Source organism: Eurosta solidaginis, chromosome 1 (genome assembly GCF_040869045.1).
Source record: "Eurosta solidaginis isolate ZX-2024a chromosome 1, ASM4086904v1, whole genome shotgun sequence".
In the NCBI taxonomy this organism is placed as follows: domain Eukaryota; kingdom Metazoa; phylum Arthropoda; class Insecta; order Diptera; family Tephritidae; genus Eurosta; species Eurosta solidaginis.
Genome location: NC_090319.1, coordinates 323,964,016 through 323,979,808, shown reverse-complemented (window position 1 = coordinate 323,979,808; position 15,793 = coordinate 323,964,016). Strand labels below are relative to the sequence as shown.

Here is a 15,793-nt window from a genome sequence, read left to right as displayed (position 1 = left end):
TATGCCATGAAATGACGGGATTTGCTATGAAATGATATGATTAGATATGACGGCCCATACATGACATAAAAGCCATGCGCAAATATAAAACGACGGAATTTGTGCAAATGAAAATTTTGACATACACGGCTCAAAAACACTGCGCAATATTCATTTTTAATGTAGCGCAACAAATGAATCATGTGTTCTAATTGTATAAAAAATTATTATGTATTATTGAATTTGTGTGAATTCCTGTTACAAACTAGAGATGGTCCTTAAGCCTTCGATATTAACATTTTTAAGCAACAATTACTGATGTTATATTATCAGAAACCAAAGGTAAACTGTGTAACATTCACCACACACGAAGAAAAAAGCATGTGCAATATTTGCAGCATGCGTAAATATCAAAATCGTTTTGATTTTAGCGCAGTTCTCTGCGCAAATAGCGCAACCAGTGCACACACCGGGCAAATCCTTGTGCCAATACCAACTTGAGCCGTGTAATTGGCGTATATGCAGCGAAAATATGTTCAAATTATGCATCTACACATCGAAATAAAATGTACTGAACTAACAGACCCACATCGCAAGCGCATTGGAGTAAATGGATTATCAACAGCAAAGGAGAGAAAAAATATCGCACGCACTCACGATTCTAGCGTAGGATTGTCAATTCGCCTTTATGAAACTTAAGCAAATTTATCTATGCACCTATATCTAATGCTATCTACACATGCATAAGTGCTGATGATTAGATATCACAGATACAAAGCGATTGGCATGATATACGAGGACGTGGTATGATATGATATAGTTTGGTTATAATATAATTTAGATAGGATTTGATGAAGTGATAGAGATATCATATGTAGATGATATTAAACGAGTTAAAGCCAGGGGCTGAAACTGTTATTCCTTTTATAATATAAGTCCTTGCAAAACTATTAATTTTGCACTTTAAATATATTTGGATCAAGATAAAAACTATTTTCGGATTTTTATTTTTTAAGCCCGATAGAACTAGTTAAACTCGGACTTTTTAAAATAAAAGTCCCGAAATAAAAGTTAAATCAAGACTTTTATTTTTTAAGGCCGAAATAAAAGTCCCGCTTGATAACAAAGAAACGGCTTATCCGAATTAAAAAAATTTGGTACCAATCGATTCCCCTGGATTCCTAATATTTAAAACCTTATGGACTTTTGAAAGTTTCTGTTAATAATACTAGAAATTTATCATAAACAAACTAGATCGAAAATCTCGTAGTATAAATGGTGAACTTGCAGTGGATTTTTGCAATAAATTTCGTTCCAACACAACTATTAGAGTGAAAATTGGTAAACCGCATTCTACTATGATAGGAAAGCTTTCCGAAAAAAGAAATGGTAGTAATCGGTCAGTAGCCACGCCCCTTTTTGTATATAGAAATTTCCGCACAGAACATGCGATATTTGAGTATCTAAAGAAGCCACGTTATTTAAATTTGGCACGTAAATTACTGACATTGCATGTAGTTGATCCACATAATTTTTTTGGACAATGGGCGTGGCACCAACTACTTTCCAAATAAGATTTTTTGGACTTTCAAGTGCGATAACTTGTACATACTTTGAGCAATATTTTTGCAAATTGGTAAGCGAACTTCATATTTGTATTTGTACATGCCGACGGAAAAAGTTTTAAAATCGAATTAAAGTCACAGCCACTTGTATATAAAAATATCAAAACTGGCTACTTGAATTCATTGCTAAGTACGTGAATATGTCGGAGTTATTTCGGGAATATTGCGGGATCATTTGGGGATCCTGTATCATTTCTGGATGGCTTTCGGGATCCCTTTAGGTTCATTTCGGGACTTTTTCGGGATCATTTGGGGATCCTTCCGGCATCATTTCAGGATAGTTTTCGGAATCCGTCCGGGATTCCGTGAGGATTATTTCGGGACCTTTTCGGGAGTATTCCGGTATCATTTATGGATAGTATTCGGGATCGCGACGGGTTTATTTCGGTATGATTTGGGGACTCTTCCGGTATAATTTCTGGATGGTTTTCGGGATCCAGTTAGGGTATTTTCGGGACTTTTCCGGGACTATTTCGCGATGATTTTGGGCCCTTCCGGCATCATTTCTGGATAGTTTTCGGGATTTGTCCGATATCCCGTCGGGATAATTTCGGGACTATTTTGATATAATTTTGGGACCCTTCCGGAATCATTTAAGGTCTTTTCGAAACCGATAGTTTAGCACACATGATTTTTTAAATTATAAGCTTTTATGGCCATGGATTTGTTATCAAGCGGGACTTTTATCTCGGCCTTAAAAAATAAAAGTCTTGATTTAGCTTTTATTTCGGGACTTTTATTTTTAAAAGTCCGAGTTTAACTAGTTCTATCGGACTTAAAAAATAAAAATACAGATTTTACTTTTATATGTGGACTTTTATGGAAAAAGTTCGAAAAATAAAAAGGATGCATGATTCGACGTGATATTGCTATAGGGATACCTGGAAACTCAAACATTTACACCTAGGACAATTTTTTTACCAGGACTTTTTCGACTCCGAAAAAAAAAATTATAATTATTTTCCGTCCCTGGTTAAAGCAATGAATACTTTTTACGCAAATGTTAGGCAGCCACATCTTCCCCAAGCAAACATAAATTTTAACGCTTGTCACCACAATTATAAGACTAAATTGATAACATATCGGCTGCTAAGTGGAATATCATCCTATCTCGGTTGCCATTTCAACAACGTCTTGTTTCAGGAAACTAAAAATAAACGCGCTAATTCAGAATTCGTTTTTAAAACTCCCCATCCCAGAACAAGGTTGCAGAACGCACCAACTAACGTCAAAATATATTGAATTTCCGCTAAAATAGGGCGTTTCTGAAACAAATTCGGAAATAGGAGTTTTTCTAAAGTTTTCTGAGGCAAGGCGTTTTCGAGACGGCAGCAGAGATGGGGTGATTGATATTCCACTTAGCAGTCGATAAAGTACGTAACATTGAAATATGATAGTTTGATATAATTTGATAAGATAGCATATGCTAGATTGCGGGAGTGCAGGAAACTTGTCTTTGATATTAGATCGAAGGCCTTAAAACCAAATAACTAAGCGCTAGGCCAGCATGCGTACACAAACCACAAAAGTTCAGGAGGCCTCCGAAAACAAAGTGGTAGCGCTTAGCGAATTTACAGCTATAACTTTAACTACATTATTACAACTATTAACTACACTGTGCTCCTATTGATGGAAGTCAAAGACTTAAAAATATATGAGCTCATCAGCACATGAGAAAGGGGAGGGCTACGTTACTCTGCAAGGGAAAGCCAAAACCGCAAGAAGAAACAAAACAGTACAACTACGAACCAATAGAGTATATCCATAAGGGATCTATTGATGATAGAAAGTTAAAGGTAGAGAAACACTAGCGTCAGAGAGTATATTTCTCGATTTTCTGATGGAGGTCGGCTAGATGAGGCTGCGTGGGAAGATAAGAACACTACCTCAAGTAACTTTTGTATAGGATTATATGATGTACTGAGATAAACAAATGATGAAATTAAATGTTTTACTTCATAGATTAAGATATTTAGGTGGTCACTGTACATATTGCAAGCGCACTTGCTCCTTCAGCAATACACACATCCAAATATAGGCATACACATTTACATAACCACATACAATTAATTATTGTTTACAGCTTGATATTAACAAGCATTTAATCTTTATTTACACACATACAGATGCTTGCGGCGGCATTATAAACGCCTCAACTCCCAATGGTACACTTACATCACCATCATATCCGGATGTCTATCCCATATCGAAAGAATGTGTGTGGGAGATAGTGGCACCACCCAATCACGCGGTCTTCCTTAATTTTACACATTTCGATATGGAGGGTACGAAATATCAATATACCGAATGTAATTATGATTACCTAATGGCATATTCGAAATTAAGTGATAATCGTCTTAAGAAAATTGGCATTTATTGTGGTCGCGAGCTGCCGCCAATTTTAAAATCGGAACATAATGTATTACGTTTGGAATTCTTTTCGGATAAATCTATACAGCATACGGGATTTTTCGCAAATATTCGAACCGGTGAGTTTAGTTTCATTTCTTTATATCTTTTTACCCATTATCATCATTAAGCGCCTAAGCGATTACGTAACAAGTTTTGCCAGTTTCCCGATAGATGACGCCGAATGGCAGAAACAAGGAAGGTCAAATCTTCCTCCACCTGCCTGTCACAATACAGTTGCCGCTAGAAATACTTTTTTGGCCGAATCGCCTACGTGCATCTAGCCAGCGAAGAATTTATGCTTTTATTCGTTGCATTTTCTTCATATCTACGTTAAACTCATATTACTTAATTTACTTAATTGGCGCTTAACCGTTTAACCGGCTATGACCGTCCAACAAGGTGCGCCAGTCGCTCCTTCTCTCTGCCAACCGGCGCCCTCTGCTTCCATAGGCGGGTTCTGATAGAAACACTTTCACTAAACCGCCGTCGGCGTCACCATAAATTTTCCGGAATACTGTTCTGTCGAGCACTCTAAGACCCTTCTTATCTCATTCCAGCCATTCATAATGACAGGTATGGTGAGCGACTTGCAGAGCGTGATTGTTGTTCGCCGACTGAGAACTTTATTTTTCATTTCTTCCTAGTCCAAAGTAGCAGTTGGTGGCAAAAGATATTTTCAGTTTGATTCTCCGTTTGAGTTCTAAGCTGGCATTGTTTTCGAAGAGCCAAAATCGCCGAGGGAGCTAAGGGCCAATTAATACTATATATGAAGTTCCTTTCAATGCTTCGGACAACCAAGAAGATATAAATATCAATTTTCTTCGCTAGATAACTAATCCACACACCTAGAAGCATACGGAACTACAGGCAGTTTTCTTCAAGGTTCTTGTACTTGGATATCCAAAGGCGTTCCCCTTACATTACTTCTAAAGAAAGATTACCCAGCGCTATATCAAGCACATTACTTGACAGAGGCCTAGGATATATTAACCAATTGCAGACCCATTTATATCACCAGTTCTCCATACATTGTGAGATCCATTCGCATAATCACCTATTTAAAGCCATCCTCTGCATCCCTCTTGATTCACGAGCCTCTTGAACGCTTCATGTTTTTAGCCAAGTAGAAAGTGCCGAAATAAGGACTTGCTCTCTTTCGCTATATATGGCTACCACCGCCAAGTCCATAGTGCTGAAATTTGACAGCCTTGTTTAGTATAGATGCTTTCTACAGATCTAACTCCCCTGCCTTTAGCGTTTAATGGTTTTTGTCATAAAAGGTTCTCTTAAAATAAATACTGCCTGTGCCCCATATTTTTCCAAACTCTGTGCAAGACAAATCATTCCATTCATTGTTTACTTGTAGGATATAGCACTGCTCTTGTTTCTTGGGTCGATTTACGTGAATTTCTCGCAGCGTCAGAACCAAAATACGGTAACACGAGTTAGGGCCTTTCAATCTCTGACGATGAAAAAGTTTGGAGCAACCTCCAACTTCGCCACACATGCGTCTTTCTTATTCTTACCAATTTCGACTTTATCCCGGACAAGACGAAATATTGTATGCCGATAACTGCTCCCTATACAACCTTCACCCCAGTCATTCCTCCCAGAGAGGAGTGGGGAAGAGGAATTATCTGGGGCAGGGGACTGGTTAACTCGTTCACGGATGGATCGAAGTGGGACTGAAAGCTTGGTGGGGGGTCTTTTGTCAAGAGCTAAATGTAAGCCGCAAGTTTAAGTTGGCTGATCACTGCAGTTTATGCCAAGTGGAAGTTGCTGCGATTAAGGATGCGGTGGATGAAATGCTATCCAGTGCTACCACGGTTAGGGAATTTAACGTCTACTCTGATAGCCAAGCGGCTATCAAGACCGTGAGTTCAACTACAGTGCGATCAAGTAGGTCTGGGGGTGCGTGACCTCGCTTGCGATTGCATCGAATGATTTTATAATTAAGATTATCTGGGTCCCGGGCCATAGTGATCCCTTAGCCCGCAGCGGTACAACTGAACCGGATGAAGATGGCTGTAGAGATTCCGCTGGTCACCTGTGGTCTGCTCCTCCATAGCTGGGCCTCGAATCAGCTCAGCAAACGTTGGGCTTATACCACCTCTTGCAGGGTAGTAAAATCTTTCTGCCTGAAAGTAGATGGCAAGAGGTCTGCCGAAATAATTGGGTTCACTAAGGCTCACCTATCAATGGTCATTGGGGTTTTGACAGAGCACTGTCCCATGGGTATCCATGCGCTACGTCTCAATATACTTGAAACTCCACCCCGCTGTAGCTGTATGGAGGATGATGGCGTGGAATCACCAAATCACTTTATGCTTGATTGTCCAGTTTTTGCCAGGCGAAAGTACTTCGGCCGCGACTCACTTGGATCTCCCGAGGATTTATCCAAGGTTGAGATCGGTATCATTCGGAACCTTATCGTTGCTACCCAACGATTCTCTAAGTAGCTAGATCTACGTCACCGTTATTTTTGTTGTATGTTGTACCACAACGGACCTTCGTGTTGTCCAAGTGAGCTTTCCTTATCAGGGCAGCTACCACCTAACCTAAACTAACCTAGTAGATCTCCACTTTTCGATAGACATCTACTCGTATCGATATATTACACTGTCACAGCTTTGTTACTTCATCCTTCATCTTTTCGACAGCCGGAGTAGGAGCGTTAGTTTCCCTTAGAGCCTCCGGATAAGCCATGTCATGTTCAACGGCCACTCTAAATATAATCCTCTGTCAATTTTGCTAACAGTGACGTGGTTGCCAAGTCGCAAATACGTTGACTCTTTGCTTGAACATGGCCATTACTACCCAACTTTTCCATAAACATAACTGCTATTAGTTCAGCCGTAAGCCTCAAAGAGTTTGGATGTTAGAACCAAAGGCACATTGACCGTTGTGGTATTCTCGACTGAATTTCCTGTGTGGCAGGGACCTTTGAGAATATCTTCCGCTCCCCCCAGCGGGTTAGGGGGCTTAGAATATACCCGCGGCAGGTATGCCGCAACTAAAACACCAAATTCATTCAAGGGATTGTGTAACGCAACCCTTTCAAGGGGTTGCCAGCGCAATGTAAAGCTTCTCCAACCCAATTGTCAACCTCACCTACCCGTGGCGAATACTGTTTCTTTAACCGCCGAGGATCTGGTGCCCCCAAGTTGCTCATGGATCTAGCGGGTGGGAGGGCGGAATGGCCTTGAAGGTTTCATGTGGTCGCACTAAATCGTTCCCGAGATGGTCGGGCTAGTATCTTAATGATGCTTGTTATCGGAACGTACCGGATCTGCATCCGACAAAGCACCATCAACATAGATAATACTCCCCAAGGCCTTCGGGTAGTGTCCTTATCGCTACAACAACACCAACTGTCTTCCGCTCTGTGCAAAACAGGTGTGGTATGGGTTCCTGGTCACACCTTTAGTGGCATTGTCCGGGAAACCCGGACTTAAAAACTCGTATGTCTCGTGTGCTGTTTGCCCCCCATTTGGATAATTCATTTATTCTTTTCACTGTTATTCCAAATCAATTTAAAAATTAAATCCTTTTTGCTTTCTTCATGCAGATTTGGACGAGTGCAGCATTAACAATGGAGGTTGCCAACATCATTGCGTTAACACATTTGGCTCATACAAATGCAGCTGCCGTAATGGTTACACACTGCACGAAAATCGTCATAATTGCACTGAAACGAAGTGTAAATTTGAGATAACCAGTCCCAAAGGGCACATTTATAGTCCCAACTATCCGCACGAGTATCCGCGTAATACATATTGTTTTTGGCATTTTCGCACAGTACTTGGACATCGGGTGCAGTTAACATTTCATGAATTCGAAATGGAAAATCATCAGGTGAGTGCAATAGAAAAGAGCTTACCGGCCAGTGTTTGGAGGTAGCAGCTTTATCGCAAGATTTGTTTAAATTAAAGTTAAATGTAAAATATTCCTTATCTCTTTTTGTTTATATTAACAGGAATGCTTTTACGATTATGTGGCCTTGTATGACGGCAAATCCGAAAACAGCTCAACCTTGGGTATATATTGTGGTGGGCACGAGCCATATGCAGTGGTCTCATCAACAAATGAAATGTTCATGGTACTTTGGACGGATGCCTCCTTACAGCGTAAGGGATTTCGAGCGACATATTCAACGGGTGAGTGTATTATAATGACTATACATGGAAACTCGGGCTGGGAACTTAATAATGATCAGAGCAGTTCATGTTTTCGATGAGCTCTAAAGCTACTCAACCCATTTTGAACTTTAGTTCGTTAAGCATTTACGTTTTTGTGTCCTAAGCATAAAGTTGTGTATAATTTGACGGAAGAAGAAAAGAAAGTTGATGAAGAGTAACAAGAAGAGGGAGAGGCAAATGAAAGCTAAAACTTGTACCGCTGGTGGGAGATTTTGGCATGTTTTTGAAGCTTTCTCTTAATATCTTTAACTTTGCTTGTGCTTTATGGCCGGTGCATCGAGGCATATACTGTGTATATGCTCAGGGCCGAATGTGCTCTCTACGGGGCCCTAGGCAACCATCAATTTGGGGGCCCTTTTTCCCACGTTCCCTTTTATCGATTAAAAAATACAAACTTATATCTTTCATAAAGATTTTGTTGTCACAATGTAATAATATCAATAAAATTACTATCTACATTTTAAACATGTCGTTTTCTACATTTGTTTTCGACAAATTCATCAATTATATCATCAATAACGATTTTGTTCAATAAATCTGACTCAATGCAAAGTATACCTAACATCTCGAGTCGCTCTTGTCGCGTAGTAGCTCTTTCAGCAGCTTTGATTCTTTTTAATTGCGAGAAGGATCGTTCGGCAGAACAATTTGTGATCATTAATGTTAAAAAAATCCGAAGAGCTATTTCTGTGTTGGGAAATACATCGGCTAGTTGATTTTCTATTAGAATCTTATACAAATGACTATGAGTTTTTTATGCATCAGTGTATCTGGGGTTCTCGTAACTTTGGAATTATTTCATTTCTATGAAAAATTCTTCCAAATCTCTACACTCAGAGAAAAACGCCGTTCTAAAATCCAGCACCACCGGACTCAATTCAAGATTTTCATGTTCTTACTTTTTTGTTCTTGAAACACGACCGACCTATTCTCAAAACAACAACCTTGTTCTTGAACTGACAACCATTTTCTTGAAAAGAGAACGGCTGGTCTTAAAATATGAACAAATGTTCTATTAATGAGAACAATATTCTTAAATTAAGAACAACGTCTTAAATTAAGTTCAAGTAAAAAGAAACGGTAAAATTCGTGTGTACTACAATGTTAAATACAACATTTGGAGCAAGCTATTAAGCAGTCGTTGTGGCCCAGCGGTTATGATGTTGTGGTTGCGATCTCGCGGCGCGAGTTGGATCACCGTCAAATTATAAAATTTTTTAAATCAATTTTTTAACTTTTATTTTTCGTTCAATTATTTTTCCATTCACTTTTTCCATAATTCTCAAACTTGTTATGAAATATTTTATGTATATATGCTGATTACATCTTCAAATAAGGATAATTTCTTAATAAGAGAAACATAAGAAAAAATGCATATTATGCACTTTTCTTAAATTTTTGGACTATAATAAAAAATTTTTTGTTATAAATATTTTTTATTTATGACAAAAAAATTATTATTAATAAAAAAACTTTCCCCTCCCATCAATTTTCAATACCAAACCGTTCTTGAATTGAGAACGAAAACTGTTAAATCGACCACAAGTCGATCTCGAAGCGTGAGAACGAAAAATCTTATTTTAACCACAAATAGTGCTTGAAATGAAGACAGAAGGTTCACACATAAATGCCAAACTGGTCATAAAATATGAACGGTGTGCTTGGAAAAACTGTTCTTAAAACAAGCCCATCGGTCACGAGTTAAGAAAAAACGTACTTAACAGACTTTTGTCAATGAATGTTCTTAATTTTGAACTTGTTTCGTTGGTTTTAGAACGATTTTTTCTCAGAGTGTTGAATAAAAAATAACTAAGTTGTTTATAGCTTCGTGGAGGTATCCATCACTTAGAGAAAAGTTGATTAGAAATATAAATCTCTCTGAAACGTCCATATACTTTCACTGTGAAGATTTTCGATGATTTCGGGGAAACCTTTTGTCCTAAAATAATCGCGAGGCGAAAATTCTACTTCTGGAGCATTTCCGTCATTAGGTTGGTAGCACAATTCAGTGGTGATGTCTTCAGTGCAAACAAGAGAAAGCTAGTGTTCGAAACAAGGTTAGGTTAGGTTGAACTGACCGGTCCATGAGGACCTCACATAGACTGAATGAGTCCGTAGTGTTGCCAGAAATTTGTTTTAACGACCAAACTGAAAACCCCTATCAAAAACCAGGACCTATGTTATAAAATAACTCCGTCCTCTTGGCAAATACTAGAAGCTTCCTAGGACTTAAGCCACTTGCTGCTTCTAGTCTTAGCCTGGCAGACGCAGGCCACGAGCACAGAACGTGATCGATCGTTTCCTCCTCCAGCCCGCACTTCCTACATCTGCTATCACTGACCAAGCCTAATTTAAAGGCATGTGACGCCAGAAGGCAGTGTCCAGTCAGAATACCCTACATGAGTCTACAGTCCCCTCTTTTTAATGATAGAAGCAGCTTTGCTAGTCTAAGGTTGTAAGACCTACACATAATCTTCGACACTTTACATCCCCGCGCTTGAACCCACGCCTTTCCTGCTTGGTCGATCATGTACACCTCTCGCCTTCGCTTAATCTCGCCCAGTCTAATTGGGACGTCTACGGAGCAAGCTTCAAGGGATGCGCCCTTTTTAGCTAGTTCATCCGCTTTTTCATTCCCATCTATTCCCTGCCCTGGGACCCAATATAGATGTATGCTTCTCCCAGTCCCGATTCTCTCCAGGGACTGCTTACACTCTAACACGCATTTAGATGCTGTGCTATGCGAGATTATTGCCTTAATTGGCTTGACTGTCAATATAAAAGTTAACACGGTTGCAGTTTAAGCTATCCTCTTCCAGGGTTTATACCGCTTTGGTTACGGCTAATATTTCTGCTTGGAAAACGCTACAGTAATCCTGCAGCATGTAGGATCTGTTTATTTCCGGATCAGCACAGTATACCGCAGACCCTACTCCTTCCACTACTTTGGAACCATCTGTGTACACATGTATCACCTCGTCCGCCATTTAAGCACCCTTGCGCCTTGCACCTTGTCTTCGAAACAAAAAACGCACCTTGCTAGTTTTCCAAGCGAATACTGAAAACGTGTTATTTTTCCATGGGAAATATAGTCGCTCATTGTGCTTTATATAAAATATATGTATTTTATTTTTTATTTCCAGAATGTGGCGGTTATTTGCGTGCTACAAATCAAACTCAAATCTTCTATTCACATCCTCGCTATGGTAGTCGGGTCTATAATCGTCATATGTATTGTAATTGGCGTATACAAGCCGATTCGGAGAGTAGCGTACAAATAAAGTTTTTACACTTTGAAATCGAATATTCGGATCGCTGTGAATACGATTCGGTGGACATAAGAGAGGAAATATTTGAAGAGAAATATATGCGGAACAGTAATCATGGACGTTATTGTGGCAATAGGGTAGGATGGACATTTACTTTATTTCTTTTTCAAAAATATTTAATAATAGTTTATGCTTGTATTTTACGCTTATAGAAACCACCAGTGATTACATCATATACAGATACATTACTGCTACGTTTTCAAACAGATGGCAGCACTTCGTTACGAGGTTTCGCTGTTTCTTTTGTAGCCGTTGAACCGCCGGATGAAGATCTTATAGACGATTTGGATGCGGTGACACCTTTTCCTGGTTACATGCGCAGCATGTACGCCTCTGATACAGATATCATGCTTGCGTCGGATAAAAATAACAACTTTTATAATTAATTGAAGAATTTGCTTGTTTGTTATTAGATAGTGATGTTTAAATTATGTATGTATGTATTGAAAAAAATTCTAATAATTTTAATATAGATATGATGTATATATTTATTTATGTATATATGATTTTATGGTGAAGTCAATAAATAGAATACAAACATAAAATATGTCCTGCTGTAGTGTTGGGGACCCAGTAGCAAAAGAATTCAGAACTGAAAAAGGTAAGCGAGTTGGTAACAGGTTGCGGGGTGAGGGAAGAAACAAATTTCGTTTTAAAATCGTTGTTGTTATTTTGAACAAAAGTTATTTTATCAAAGTATGTGAGTCGGTAAGGTGAACAGCTGATCAAATCATTTACCGAAGTATGTGAGTTGGCAATTCATATAATTGACTGGTTAATATCCACGGGTAAACGAGTTGTTCAGGTATGAATTTCGTAGGACATCGCTGTGTTAAAATTCAGCAATGAATTCAGCAGTAGACCCTCACTTTGGCTATTACCAAGTCATTTCCTATCTATTACCTTTTGTTACTGGGGATTGCATAATTGTTTTTATACATATGTAGTTGCTGTTATTGTTACGGCAGAAATACAACCTAACTGTCCATGGTACAATGAGTAACCGATTAAAGTAGCTTCGCTTTTCGATGATCCTTTTATTTTACGAGGAGCCTACAGGAAATGCTTTCAATGGTATAGTGAAGAATTGAAATAAATTGGGGCTGATACAGCTCACTTCCTTTCTCTTAGTTGTTGTCAACACTGCACAAACACTTTAAGATATAATTTAGGAGGGTTGCTGGCAGTTCTCTGAAATCTATATAATATCCGGACTTTTTCTAACAGATGCCAATATCCAACTTATAATATGGAAGTAAGCAACAAAGTTTTAGCTGGAATACTGCTCAAACAAATGAAATAATTTCAACCGCGCACGGTGGGTATTTGATCAGTCTAGCTGGCCAAAAGTCTATTTTTCAAAATATTCCAATGTTTTTTTAAAAATACTCCCTGGCGTTCCTAGATGTCCACTGAATAGCATACAACCCCAAAAACCCATCTGCAAAGTCAATGGAGCTAACCGCGCACATCTAAAGTTGTATAAAAATTGTGTGCAGTTCGATGTATTTTTGGATTAAAAAGCAATATACCCTTCTAACCTAAATACTTTTTCACTTGTTTAGCCTTAATGAAATCTAGTTACATTTTCTTTTAGGACAGGTAAATGTGTTTTTAATTCATATGTTAGATTTTTTATACCGCATGTTTTAACAGAGTTATTCCACTTGTAATACTACTACATTTCAATATTAAATTTTTTAAAAACCTTGCAATCAAAAATATATATTGTGACGAATATTAGCAACACTAAGGGATACTATCATCTCTCAGCCAACACTAAACAGTGACTTGTATGCACATCAACAAATCAATCATTATGTCTACCCATATGTCCATACAAGCAGCGGAGAGTAACGCACAAACACATGCATATATCTGAGATACTCCCAAAAGTATGAAACATTTGTGCAATATCACTCACATATACAAGCGCATATGAGAAGCTATAATTGCGCAAGTATCACTCACATATGCACGCGCATATGAGAAGCTATAAATGTAGGTATAACTGGTAATTTTATAGCTGATAACTAACTTGTAAATTCTAGAATTAGAAGCGCCTAGAAATATGTCAACGAGGAAAACAAACAGTATAAACAGCAGCAACAGTTGAGGCACGACAATGAGTTTGATTTAAGCACGCTATTTGTCGAGAAGTAGTAGTATTGTGAAGTACTTGAATAAAGGTCATTTTACATTATTGAATAGTGGAGTTATTTATTCAACAGTTTAGTGATTCGGACGTTAGTAGAAGGTTGCAAAGAAGAGGAATTTCAGTAAATTCGTTACAATATCTTTTTTTTCATGGCATATTCTGCCAGTCATTTTTTGGCAATACATAAGCTTGTGTTTGTTTCACAGTTTAATAACAAAATCAGCTGCGCATATCCGCGATCTTTTGAGTGGTGATCAATTTTGTAAGAGACTGCTACCCCTATTGGCAAAAGGTGACAACCTTGTGAAAACATCCTCAGTGGCAATACCTAGGTGAAAAGTCTTAAAATGTAATACTATACTGATGTACCAAGTTTGATTCAAATCGGTTAAGCCGTTTTCGAGATGGTAGTGGATATACAAAGAAATATAAAAAAGAAGGTGAGCTGGAAACCCTAAGTGGCAACCCTACTTAAAAGTATCAATAGAAATGCGGAGTAAAATACCTTTCGTTTGGTACCCATATTGACATACATATCTCATGTAATGCCAAAAAATGACCCCGGTTCCCTCCGAAACCGGGGGCTCGATCCATAGAGCACACCCCTATGCAATGATTTGGCAAACACTCCGAATGTGTTTCTGATATTAAAAGCTTCTTACCTAAAATCCATCTGATCTGTCTTGCATTTTTTATGCCGTTCTGAGTCGGCATAGAACATGTAGATCCTTTCTCGCCAATTTGTGGGATAAAATTAAGAAGTAGGACAATGCAAATTTGAAAGAAAATGAGCCTGAATATCTCCGGAGGTACAATGATACAAGTGTATATACATTTTTTTTAAGGTAGTATGGACTAGTACCTTTGCAGCTGTGCAAACCTGCCGTAGATAATTGAGGTGGCAGTGAGGACTAGGCAAAGCAAATACAAAACTTGGAGGAGGATTATTCTCTCTGGATTTATGGGCAGAGACATATGACACTTAATGTAGCAGGAGGAGCATTGAACTGGATATGCAATTTTGATTTAATTGACATGGACAGGGGGAAATTGGGTTTAAGCTCAGCAATGATACGATCAAATCTTGTCTGAGCTACTTGAAAAGGCACAACAACAGTGGTCTGTTATGTCTAACCTTGGTTTCGGTTGCCTCGAACAAATTTAGAATAAATACCGTCTGGATACTAGGGCATAACCAAATCCTTGTCTGGCTGATCGACCCAAGAGAATGGGTACTTGTGAAGCCACGGAGCTGCGCTGCAGCAAATATAAAGTTTTGTTGGGCACCTGTAGCCTGCATTTACATAGATGGCCTCCAATTATCAAACGCTTATTGTAGGGACAAAAATCCTTCTTAAGAGGGTTTACGAATGTTTTTATTAGGATATTAGTGGATACGCAGGCTATCAATATTTGGCATTACGGGAAAACAGCCCCGACGGCTGCACTATATACTATTCTACACATTCAACCTATAGACCTGATGGCAAGAACATAGCGTTAACAACACAATAGGTATTGTGACGAATATTAGCATCACCATGCTGTTAGTTAATAATCACTGCTTAGTCATTAGTTTAATTTAAACACGCTGTTGTGAAGTACGTCATATTGAAGTATAATTGTACAAATGCCAAAGTAGACTACATAAAGACCATATTGCAATACTGAATATTGTAGTTATTTATTCGACAGTTCAGCGACACGAACGTTAGTAGAAGGGGTATAACTATCGGAATTTCCCAGAATTCGTAACAGTATATTTATTTGTGTAACAGAGTTCGTCTGGATATATTGCGCTTAAATATAAATTTGTCCAGAGAATTGATTAAGTGTGTGGCAAATTGTCATACAGACAGCCATGATTTACATTTGTAGTCAGGCAATATAATTGTTTTATATAGTTTTTGTATACGACTTTACAACACTAAAGAGTGTTGTTTGTCTTAATTAAATACATACATCCGTCAGACGGGCCTGTTATAAAAATCATTAAAAATCTTTTTCTTTGTTGTATTGGATTTTCCAAAATCCATTTAAAACTTCTAAAATTAAATAAATGAATTATCAGAAAATTACCTAGCAAGAGCG

At 38.3% G+C, this 15,793-nt stretch overlaps 1 protein-coding gene across 1 annotated transcript in view; it reads left to right on the top strand.

Moving 5' to 3' along the window:
- tld (tolloid) overlaps positions 1 to 11,930 on the top strand; it is a 59,731-nt gene extending 47,801 nt beyond the window's left edge. The window contains 5 exon segments of the mRNA XM_067784173.1: positions 3,731 to 4,093; positions 7,585 to 7,871; positions 7,993 to 8,173; positions 11,359 to 11,621; positions 11,697 to 11,930. Of these exon segments, the coding sequence (XP_067640274.1) occupies positions 3,731 to 4,093; positions 7,585 to 7,871; positions 7,993 to 8,173; positions 11,359 to 11,621; positions 11,697 to 11,930 (1,328 nt within the window).
- Positions 11,931 to 15,793: the final 3,863 nt, after the last annotated feature.